Raw genomic sequence first — 12290 nt, forward strand, 5'->3', positions numbered from 1 at the left:
TCTTCTGAGCTTCTTAGTATTCCTGCTTCTTAAGGACTTATTCATCTAAAATAATAGTATAACCATCAAATGTCTATCTTATTTTCTTTACTTTTTTTTAATGAAAAAGATCATTTTATTGATGAGCCTAGGAAAGAACATTTAAAATCTGTGAAATGCATACTATTTAATCTTATTTCTTTTTTGTACAATGTTAGTCTATGTTATAGACCTACTTATCTTTAAAAAGCAAAAATTTTTTTTCCCTAGTTTGAAATATTTTGATCATAACAAAACTTTTTCCAGGATCTTCAGCCTGTTAAACAAGAAAACGAAAAACCCCTTCCAGAAAACATGGATGCATTTGAAAAAGTGAGAACAAAATTAGAAACACAGCCACAAGAAGAATATGAAATCATCAATGTGGAAGTAAGATATCTCATGTCTTTAAAAAAAAATTTTGATATTACCAATCAAGATGCAAATGATATACTTGGTGATTTAGAGACATAGTCCACATCAAGATTATACTGCTTTTGGCCTTTAAAATATGCTGAAAAACTTAAAAAGCAAAGACTTCACAGATTGTGATCACAGAATGTGATCCTTTACATCTTTCAATAAATGTAAAGATCGAAACTAAGATAAATTTTCAACTGTAATATATTAATACTGGTTTTTGCAAACAATCAGTTCTGATTTAAAAAACAAAAATTCAAGAGACAGGGTCTCACTATGTTGCCCCCTTGAACTCCTGGGCTCAAGCAACCCTCCCCACTCAGCCTCCCAAAGTGCTGAGATTATAGGTGTGAGCCACCATGCCCAGCACTGATTTAAAAATTTTTTAATGATTCTAAGGAGAAGTTCAAATGAAAGTAGTTCATACTTTGTTATTATTTGAAAATTACTTGTTTTGTCTAAATTTTTTAATAAAAGGAATTCACTTCAAGTAGTATAATACCATGAAAGCCAAGTATCTGTTTAACCATTTTATGGTTATCACAATCATAAATATTCAATCGAAATGAATTGAGGGCCGTGCGTGCAGTGGCTCACGCCTGTAATCCCAGCACTTTGGGAGGTCAAGGTGGGCAGATCACCTGAGGTCAGGAGTTCAAGACCAGCCTAGCCAACATGGTGAAACCCCATCTCTACTAAAAATACAAAAATTAGGCATGGTGGCGGGCGCCTGTAGTCCCAGCCACTCAGGAGGCTGAGGCAGGAGAATCACTTGAATTCAGGATGCAGAGGTTGCCCTGAGCCAAGATTGTGCCACTGCACTCCAGCCTGGGCGACAGAGCAAGACTCTGTCTCAAAAAAAAAAAAAGAAAGAAATGAATTGAATTTTTCAATAAGATTGGAAAATTGAACCGCAATAGGTGAAAATCACATACATAGTAGAGTGGAAATAGTAGGTTAAGAATAAGGATCTCCAGATTCAAATTACGCCACTAACTAACAGATAATAAATGTGTTGTAAGCCACTGAAATCATATCAACCAATCAATTACATTTAATATGTAGGCATTAGACAACAACACTATTTATATTTTGGTAATATTAATTCTCTCAATTTCAAATTGTATTTGTCACCTTACAGCAGGTGAAATAATTTGTGTTAAATCAAGACTGTGTATAGTTGTTGGTGACAGCATATTTTAAAGGAAAGAGTCTCAGAAAGTTATTGACTGGGTTTTCAGGCTAGTCTGAGCCACAGTTTCCTCATCTGCATCATTTTGGATTATCTTAAAGATGCCATTTGATTTCTGTTAATTGACTCCCACTGTGCAGGTATCAGATGTTTCTAAAATGTAGCAGAAGTAGTTTGTACAGTTGTGAGAACTGACAGATTTTTTTATACCTTTTCTTTATTGCCTCTTGTATTTATGTATTAAAAACCCCTCTAGTGGTTATGAACATATGAAAACCATATCTTATCAACTATATTGTAAAAATGGTCAATTTTATATTTCATATGTGTTCATTCATATACTTCAACAGGTCTGTTTTTTATAAGAGGCTTCATTTCATCTTCATCTTGAATAGTCAGACTATGAAAAGGTTAATTAAATTATTATTAAGTAAACTGCATGTTTCTTTTATCAGGTTAAACATGGTGGTTTTGTTTATTACCAAGAAGGTTGTTGCTTGGTTCGTTCCAAAGATGAAGAAGGTACACCACAATTTTTCTTTTTACATGCTCTAATTTTCAGATTTCATATTTTTATAGGAAATTTATTAATTTCTCAAAGATAGAGAAAAGATTTTTTTAAAGATTATTTCTGAATTTTTTTTTAATGACTAGTTTTTAATCTTTGGGTTTGTGTAAGACATAGTTAGACTCAGAAGCTTTGGCAGGGAGAATGGAGATGGCATCCAGCATTTTTTGAGCATCTGCTGTGTGTTAGGTACTATGCTAGGCACTTGGCATATATTGTTGATTGTCATTTATATTCACTTACTTTCTAGGTTCTGTATGGTCTGTAAATACTAAACTAGACTATAACAATATCAAATAATGTCTCATAGGTTGATGCACAGAATAGTATTGAATAGCATAAGGTAATATTAAAAAACTTATTGTCAGTTTATGTGCAAGTTAAGCTGCCATCGTTGCTGAAAGAAGCTAGGATATGGCCTCTTACAGAATGGGAATTCTAATTTGAAACATTAAAATACAGTTTTAATTTTTTAAAGTACATCCTGTGAAATTATCACTTTCGTATTTTTCTTTATACAGCAGACAATGATAATTATGAAGTTTTATTCAATTTGGAGGAACTTAAGTTAGACCAGCCCTTCATTGATTGCATCAGAGTTGCTCCAGATGAAAAATATGTGGCTGCCAAGATAAGAACTGAAGATTCTGAAGCATCTACCTGTGTAATTATAAAGCTCAGCGATCAGCCTGTAATGGAAGCTTCTTTCCCAAATGTGTCCAGTTTTGGTAAGCCACCAACCAAAATAGTCCTCTGTGTTGAAAGGCAACAGTAACAGTTTTGAAACATTTTTTTAGCCCATGTGAGTGAGGGAGAAGGTGAATGCCTGATTCATATATCCCTATGGACTATACATCTTCCTATGTACCTCTTATTCAGGAGACCTTCCCTTATTTAATTATATATCTATATGGGTAATTTTAAAATACTCATGTTTTTAAAAGAGTTAGAGTCCATGTCATACAATATGTTTTGATTTATCAGTAATTTGCCAAATTATCTAGAATAAATTTTTACACGTAAGGTGCATCTTAATATTTTATTCAACTTTAAGCTTGAATGTATTTTTTTAATTTCATGTTATCCTATAGAGCTGTTACAGCAAATTGCCCAAAGTCACTACCAAAGCACTTGGTATATGTTGAACTAACCTGTTTATCAATGGAAGCTGTGACATTTTTAGTAATAGAACTAACTTTTAATTTATCATTGAGTGGTACATATGTCACATTTTGTCCTCTCTTTTCATTTTCTGCCATCATTTTCTCCATTGTTTAACTAAATGTTGTTGCAGTGAATTGAAATTATACCCTAACTATTGAATTCTGAGACATATATTTTGTACATTTTAACCTTTAAAATCATGGTGCATATTATACAATGATGACTTACAATCACTGTCAGCCAGGTGGCAGTCATGGTGTAATTGTGTGCAAACTTCTGTTGACAGCTTCTGGTGGGATCAAGAATCAGCATTAAATTGTGTTTGGCAGTTGGAGATATCCTGTGGCTTGAAAGCAGACGGAGAAGGTTTACACATGAGAGAAAGATGCAATATTTCTTCAGACTTACAGTTTCGAGTTGTAGATTGAAACAGAATTCACCTCCTAAAAGCAGATGTGACTTTACCAATGTCTTTCCTAAATATTGAGCATTTAGCTCTTATTTAGAAACTTGAGTACCCTGAGAATGATAACTACTTGAAACCTTGGAATGATGTAGTAGTGGTTTATTCTCAGGAAAGCTCTCTGGCTTATATACAGCACAGATTAGATACAGTCAAATATTTAGATTTCCAGGGATAAACTTGCACATGTTCTCACTGGCATTCCAAATTAGAATGTGCTGTGCCTTTTTTTTTTTTATGGAATGTAGGTGATTATGTATAATTATCTCATTATTTTCTTTCAGAATGGGTAAAGGACGAGGAAGATGAAGATGTTTTATTCTACACCTTCCAGAGGAACCTTCGCTGTCACGACGTATATCGAGCCACTTTTGGTGATAACAAACGTAATGAACGCTTTTACACAGAAAAAGACCCAAGGTACTAGAATAATATAATTAAATCTTTCTCTCCAGAACCTTTCTCCAGTTATTTAAAGTACTGACTTTGGTTGACTTAAAATGTTTATTTTGGTTGGAACCAGGAATAATAAGGCTAAAACGATCATTCTTTTATTAGTTGTTTGTATTCAAAATTGGAGTCTGGTAATATTCAAAATCAGAGTAAATACAAATATATCACTAACATTTTATTAAAAACTGAAATTGATTTTGTGAATTACAACATAGTTCATTCATGTAAATTCATAAAGACGACATAGAACTGCTAGATTGTGAACAGACTGAGTCTGTTTCACCTTTGCATCTTAATTGATAAGCAGGGTGCCAGGTTTGTATAGTGCTATTTAGTCAGTATCTATTGCTTAAATAAATGGTATACTTAGATAGGTATCTCTCTTTCAAACTAAAACCCCTTGTTCCTGATGATTGTTGAGTACCTTTTAACCATTAAATTCTTAGTAATATATAGAAGAATTTAAAGTATGTGTTGCTACTAAATTATAAATTAAAACTAACTCAAAAATGTATTATTGTGCTAGGTGAAAAAATTAAATATATGCTATGGTTTCAATTGGGTATCAAGGAAAAAAGATGCATTTTTAAAAGATTGAAAGGAAATATACCCAAAATACTAACAATGGTTTTTTTTTACTTTTCTTTTTTTCTTTTTGTAATAAGCATTATTATTTTTATAATCATAGAGAAAATACATTTTAAATTTAAAAATAATTGTCGCTAGAAATAATTGGAAAAAAAGATTAACCTCTAGTTCTTTATATTTCTTATATTCTCTTAGACACATTTTACCCTAGAGCCACTTGTGTTCTCACTTCCTGTAACCACGTATCTACCAACTATTTGTTCAAGTAGTTTATTTTTGATTTGTCATTACCAAACCGAGCAAACAAAAATATATAAAAACAGCAAAGAAAGTGTTGAAAATAAAGAGCAAAGTAGGGTAGGGGATTTGCCCTACAATTAAATATTAAAGCATATAAAGCAATAACAGTAAAAATAATACAAATTGATAGACGAATAATAGAGCCTAGAATAAATAACTCTAAAACAGATCCTAGTATATATGAAAATTTATATGATAAAAGGCATCACAAACTAATGAAAAATGAATCAGTGTTATTTTATAATGCAATGGGAAATACTATTTGGGAAAAAATAATTTTCATCATTGTTTATGTCAGCATACATTCCTAAGAGATTTAAAGAATCCATTGAGAAAAATAATTTTTTAATAAGATGAAAATATAAGCTTTTTACTCAACTTGGTTGGAATATTTTTGAAACATAAAATCAATAGAAGAAATTACAAAGGGTAGTAGCAGTCTTGATTACCTAAAATATTAAACTCAAGTCAAAAACTACAAAAACTATTGTAAATAGTTAAAATCTAGATAACAAAATGGAGGAAAGTGTTTTCAACAAAAAGACAAGTTAATATCCTTAATTTTTTTTTATTTTGAAACAGAGTCTCACTCTGTCACCCAGACTGGAGTGCAGTGGCGTGATCTCAGCTCACTGCAACCTCTGCCTCCCAGGTTCAAGTGATTCTCCTGCCTCAGCCTCCCAAGTAGCTGGGATTACAGGCACCTGCCACCATGCCTGGCTAATTTTTGTATTTTTTGTGGAGACGGGGTTTCACCATGTTGGTCAGGGTGGTCTTGAACTCCTGATCTCAGGTGATCTGCCTGCTTTGGCCTCCCAGAGTGCTGGGATTACAGTTGTGAGCCACTGTGCCCAGCCAATAGTCTTAATTTTTAAAGAGCTATTTACATACTAATAATTTAAGCTACATTCAAAGTTTAAAATAGACACAGACATTTCACAAAAGAAATACGATTGACAAATAAACATGGTAATGTGATCCAATACAGAAGAAATTTTACCAAACTATAAGCAGTTGTTATTTGGGGGCATTGGGATTCTTTACATTTTTCAGTAGTTTCAGTATAAATTACTTTTATAATAAGGAAAAATATAAATATAACATTTAAAGCCACCCATTATGTTAGTATAGAGCTTCTAGGATATTATTTGATTATATTCATCAAGTCATAAAAATACACTTATTAAATTAGTATTTCCATTTCTAAAAATTTGTCTTGGGAAAATAATTGTGAACATCATGGAAGGGGAAAATATCTTCATGAATATGTTCCTTGTTATATTGTTTATTATAATGAAACATTAAAATCTAAATTTTTAAGAATTATGATATATTAGGTAGCCATTAAACCTGTTATAATATTAGGTAGCCATTAAAAATAATAATCACAAAGACTTTCAACTCATGTAGGGAGAAAATTGATATATGAAGTAAGAAATACAGAATCAAAAATTGTATCTATAATTACATCTATTTAAAGACACGCATGAAATATAAATATACCTTAGAAGGAAAAATAAAGTAAAATAGCTATGTTAATGTTTTAAATGTGTTACATTAGTAAGGTTGTGAGGGGTTTTCTTCCTGTTCTATTTTGTTGTAAAAACTGGGAGAAAGGAAAAAAAAATCCAAGATTCATGCAGAGAAAAAAGAAAATAAAAATAACTCCGTGTCCCTTTTATTCCCTATTTGTGTCTCCTATAGAAAGCTTATTTCCTCTTCTCAGCAAAAAGCTGTATTATCTACTCATGTGATTGAGAAATGATGTCTGTAGTTTACCTTGAAATGCATCCAAATAAAGATGGATTAATAGATGCATAGATATGTGATAAAGTAAATATAGCAAAATGTTAGCAATGATGGAATCAAGATGGTTTTTTCAACTTTTCTGTATTTTTGAAAAACATTTATGATAAAATGTTAGAAGTAAATGATTTTGAATGCCCTTTAGGAGAAAATGAGAAAAATAATAGCTAATTGTTAAAGTTACAAGTGATACTCACTAAGGAATTATTTTTATTTCCTATCTGCATTATAAATCAACATGTATACTGACCACCTCTGAGATACTGTCCTTAACAAGGTAGCATCCATCTGAAATAAACTGTGATCTCATCTCTCTCTCTCTCTCTCTCTAGCTACTTTGTTTTCCTTTATCTTACAAAAGACAGTCGTTTCCTCACCATAAATATTATGAACAAGACTACTTCTGAAGTGTGGTTGATAGATGGCCTGAGCCCTTGGGACCCACCAGTACTTATCCAGAAGCGAATACATGGGGTCCTTTACTATGTTGAACACAGAGATGATGAATTATACATTCTCACTAATGTTGGAGAGCCTACAGAATTTAAGGTAATCCTGCATGCTCTTTGTTCCTATTTGGGCTGTTAAGAAGTGTCACACTTCGATCAACAACATTTCTTGCTCCAAGAGCTCATTGTTTTATAAATTGATGCCACCTTCCTATGTATAACCAATCCCATTTCTTTTCCCTTAGAGCTAATGCCTCTACATATTTTAATTGTGCCTAAAAAGTTAGTAAATAAAACATATTTTGTCCTGAGTTTATGTTATCAAAATCAAACTTAGTAGCTTAAAAGAGCAAACTTATAAACTCGTGATTTTATGAGTTGGCAATTTGGATTGATCTCAGCTAGGCAGTTCTTCTGCTGGTATCAGCTAACCTCACTGATGTATCTATAGTCAGCTAGCTGTCAATGCCCTCACTCAAATGTCCAGTGGTTGGCTAAGCACTGAACATACCGTCTCGCCACCCAGCAGGCTAGTCAGGACTCATTCATATGGTTGATGGTCACACTTTATCCCTGATGCAGCGTTAGTTCCTTCAGCTCTTCTTAAAACAGTGAGGACTAGTATGGTCTAGTTCTCAGTGATTGCATCTCTGGATGCTGTAGCCTTCGTGTTTTCTTACCTATATGTCTTCTAACTTTCTTCCACATAGCTAATGAGAACAGCGGCTGATACCCCTGCAATTATGAATTGGGATTTATTTTTTACAATGAAGAGAAATACAAAAGTGATAGACTTGGACATGTTTAAGGATCACTGTGTTCTATTTCTGAAGCACAGCAATCTCCTTTATGTTAATGTGATTGGTCTGGCTGATGATTCAGTTCGGTCTCTAAAGGTATGTTTAATTTTCAGAAGTTAATACTGTTAATCAAAATATATATGCAGTTTAGCTTAACAGAACATCACATTTTGAATAGTGGCAGCAATGTTCTTTTTCTTAAAAGGAATTCAACTTAAATGGAATTTAGCAAACTCACTGTCGGGTTTAGGAGGGTTATCTTAGAATTACTTAGAGGATCTTGCTTTTTATGCAGTTTTACTTAAAATAGTGTCTTATGGCATGGACTTCACAAGTAGAGTTAAGTGCTAATATTTCTCTTTCTGTATATCTCTCTACCTCACGTATCTCTACAACTTTAGATATAGCAAAAACTCAGGCCAAACTTGGTAGCTAGTGCCTAAGCACTGACCGCTGCTCCCCCATCCCACATCCCTAACAGGAACAGTAGTGGTATCCACTGTGTTTTAGCCACTACATGCTTTTGTCTGCATCGTCTTCTCTCTGCCAGTTTTCTTATCCGCGGGGGATGCAGGGAGCAAACTTTGGTTTCTTTCAATGTAGGAGTAGCGTGGTCTCCACAGCATCACAGAAGGGTACTAGTGGCAAGACTGCTTGGCAAGCTGACTAGTTGATACTGCTTGTGGCTACCAGGAAAGATAACCTGCCTTCACAAGTGAACTTCCTAAAATTGGTGAATGACAACCTTATTGCCTAGTTTTAAAGCAGCATTAACATGTGAGTTGAGGTAGTAGGCACTGAAGGGAAGAGGATGGCTTCCATTTTGTTTGATATGAAAAGAGTTATTGAGCCAGTTGATGAGCAAACAGCATAGACCATTTATACCTCCCTAACTCCAATATTCTTAAAACTCCTGTAAAAATGCAATTTCAGTCAATTCAGTGGCTTTTTATTGAACTTTTATGTGCACAATATTGTATTGGACATTATAGAGTCAAAAGCTGTTAAAGCAGAATATCCTAGCCTTAAGGAAGATACAGTTAATCATAAGATTAGTACACAAAGATTAAGTTTATTGTGGATTTAAATAAGTAGTATCAAAAACATAAAATGTGCTGTGGGGCTCAAATTAGAGAAGAAGGCCCAGGAAAGCTTTTGGTAAAGTTGGTTGAATGTGAAATAAACCAAAGAGGAGAGATAGGATTTTGACAGGTGGAGAGGGGATGATATTCCAAGATGAGAAAGCCATCAAATGAAGCTGTATGCTCTGACATTCAGAAAATGTTCAGGAAACTGTTAATTGTTCTGTTTTATTAAAGCGCTATACATTTCTGGGGGATGAAGCCATGATTTGACTTTTTGTGAGTGTCAGTATGAGGAATTTATTAATTAGGAAAGGTAACATTTGAAGTTTTTGAGCAGGGGAATGGTTTGAGGAGTGGCAGCCATAGTAGGATACACTAAACCAAAAAGAAGTAAGGGGCAGGAAGCTAGTTCTGAGATTGTTTTATTGGTATAAATAAGAAATAACAAGGGCCTGAAATAACTGAAATTCTCCAGCTACTCCCTAAAATCAAAAGATTAAATGTAATGTCCAGTCTTTTAGAACGCTATGTAAGGTCCTAAAACCAAAATGGTGACTGACTTGAGGGATGTCCTTATTGTCTTCATCTGCTGGAGTGCAAAGTATTTCTTTTCACTTGCTAATTTAAAAAATTTTAATATTATTATTTTAGATAGCATTTCTTTTTTTTTAACTTTTACTTTCAGGGGTACATGTGCAGGTTGGTTTAATAGATAAATTGTCTGCCACAGGGGTTTGATATACCTATTATTTTGTCACCCAGGTAATAAGCATAGTACCCAATAGGTAGTTTTTCAATCCTCACCCTCCTTCAACCCTCAGGTAGGCCCCAGTGTCTGTTATTCTCTTCCTTGTGTCCATATGGACACAGTGTTTAGCTCCCACTTATAAGTGAGAACATGTGGTGTTTGATTTTCTGTTCCTCTTGGCTTGCTTAGGATAATGGCCTCCAGCTTCATCCATGTTGCTGCAAAGAACATTATCTCTTTTTTATGGGTGCGTAGTATTCTATGGTATATATGTGCCACATTTTCTGTATCCAGTCTATCATTGATGGACATTTAGGTTGATTCCATGTCTTTGCTATTGTGATGAACATAATGTGTGCATGTGTCTTTATGGTAGAGCGATTTGTATTCCTTTGGTTATATACCCAATAATGGGATTGCTGAGTCAAATAGTAGTTCTGTTTTACATTCTTTGAGAAATTCCCAAACTGCTTTCCACAGTGGCTGAACTTACATTTCCACTAGCAGTGTATAAGCTTTCCCTTTTTTCTACAGCCTCACCAGCATCTGTTATATTTTGACTTTTTAACTGCAGTCATTCTAACTGATGTGAGATGGTATCTCATTGTGGTTTTGATTTGCATTCCTCTAATGATTAGTGAGGTTGAGCATTTTTTTCGTATGCTTTTTGGCTGCATGCATGTCTTCTTTTAAAAATGTCTGTTCGTGTCCTTTGCCCACTTTTTTATGGTGTTGGGGTTTTTTTCTGTTTCTGTTTGTTTGTTTGTTTTGCTTGTTAATTTAAGTTCCTTATAAATTCTGGATACTAGACCTTTGTTAGATGCATAGTTTGTGAATATTTTCTCCCATTCTGTAGGTTGTCTATTTACTCTGTTGATAGTTTATTTTGCTGTACAGGAGCTCTTTAGTTTCCAGTTGCTGATTTTTGTTTTTGTTGCAATTGCTTTTGGCATCTTTGTCATAAAATCTTTGCCTTTCTGTAGAATTATATTTCCTAGGTTTTCTTCAAGGGTTTTTATAGTCTTAGGTTTTACATTTAAGTCTTTAATTCATCTTGAGTTGATTTGTATATATGGTGTAAGGAAGGGGTCCAGTTTTCAATCTTCTGCCTGTGGCTAACCATTTACATGTTAACTGGTGCCAAATTTAGACATCTTCAGTTGGGAAACTGGTGGAGCAGCTATTCTTATTTCAGTCTGTATGAATAAGAATGGGAGAGAATATGTAATTTCTAGCAATGCACTTGTTACAACAAAATTCTATGTCAGGAAAGTTAGAAATGTCATGTGGAGTTTACTCCGTTATATGATTTGACTTCTAAGTAAATATGACCTTTTATATTTTTTGTAAGTATTCTTATTTTAAAGATATGCCCAAGTTTCCATGGTTTTAAATTCCACTGGAACAAACATTATGTCTTTAATTTATTCTGTATCTTCTATCTCTTCATTTTCTGACCCTTCCCAAATGATAGTACCTATTACGACTTTTATAATGTTCTAGTCATCATCAAGTGGAATTAAATACTACTTGATCTTTCTGGTTAGTACGTGGTATATAATAAAGAGAATTTTATAGGTCAGACCCTTTTTATGAACCTGAATAATATTAATTAATATCCATAGACAGTGCTATACACAAAAGACAAAATCTTTAACCAAAGCATGAGTGCATTATAAAATATTTCTTTATGCAGTATCTCTGCCTGGTGGGCACTTGATTAGAAGATATTTTTAAATTCAATCTCAGCCTGTAATCCCAGCACTTTGGGAGACCAAGGCAGGCGGATCACCTGAGGTCAGGAGTTCAAGACCACCCTGGCCAACATGGTAAAACCCTGTCTCTACTAAAAATACAAAAAGTATAAAATACAAAGAATACTAAAAATACAAAAACTAGCCAGGCGTGGTGGCAGGCGCCTATAGTCCCAGCTATTCTGGAGGCTGAAGCAGGAGAGTTGCTTGAAGCCGAGAGGTGGAGGCTGCAGTGAGCCAAGATCATGCCACTGCATTCCAGCCTGGGTGCAAGAGCGAGACTCCGTCTCTAAATAAATAAATAAATTCTATCTTAGCAATAGAAATGTAAAACCCTTCACATACTTGCCTCGTATCCTTGGTCATCGTGCCATCAGTGTTTTCTGGAAGTATTTTTTTTGTCACAAAAAGAAGTTATGATATTTAACTTAGGCCAGTTGGGACATTTTTTGCTGTATGCTAACATCAGTTTTATTTAGAGG

At 33.9% G+C, this 12290-nt stretch overlaps 1 protein-coding gene across 10 annotated transcripts in view; it reads left to right on the top strand.

Annotated features, from left to right (window-relative positions):
- PREPL (prolyl endopeptidase like) overlaps positions 1–12290 on the top strand; it is a 42947-nt gene that overhangs the window by 15062 nt on the left and 15595 nt on the right. For all 10 annotated transcript variants that reach the window (XM_063648756.1, XM_054473812.2, XM_054473825.2 and 7 more), the window contains 6 exons: positions 286–408; positions 2086–2152; positions 2720–2926; positions 4110–4245; positions 7305–7521; positions 8132–8317. In XM_063648756.1, the coding sequence (XP_063504826.1) occupies positions 286–408; positions 2086–2152; positions 2720–2926; positions 4110–4245; positions 7305–7521; positions 8132–8317 (936 nt within the window). The remainder of the gene's footprint in view (positions 1–285; positions 409–2085; positions 2153–2719; positions 2927–4109; positions 4246–7304; positions 7522–8131; positions 8318–12290) is intronic.

This window comes from Pongo pygmaeus, chromosome 12 (genome assembly GCF_028885625.2).
Source record: "Pongo pygmaeus isolate AG05252 chromosome 12, NHGRI_mPonPyg2-v2.0_pri, whole genome shotgun sequence".
NCBI lineage: Eukaryota > Metazoa > Chordata > Mammalia > Primates > Hominidae > Pongo > Pongo pygmaeus.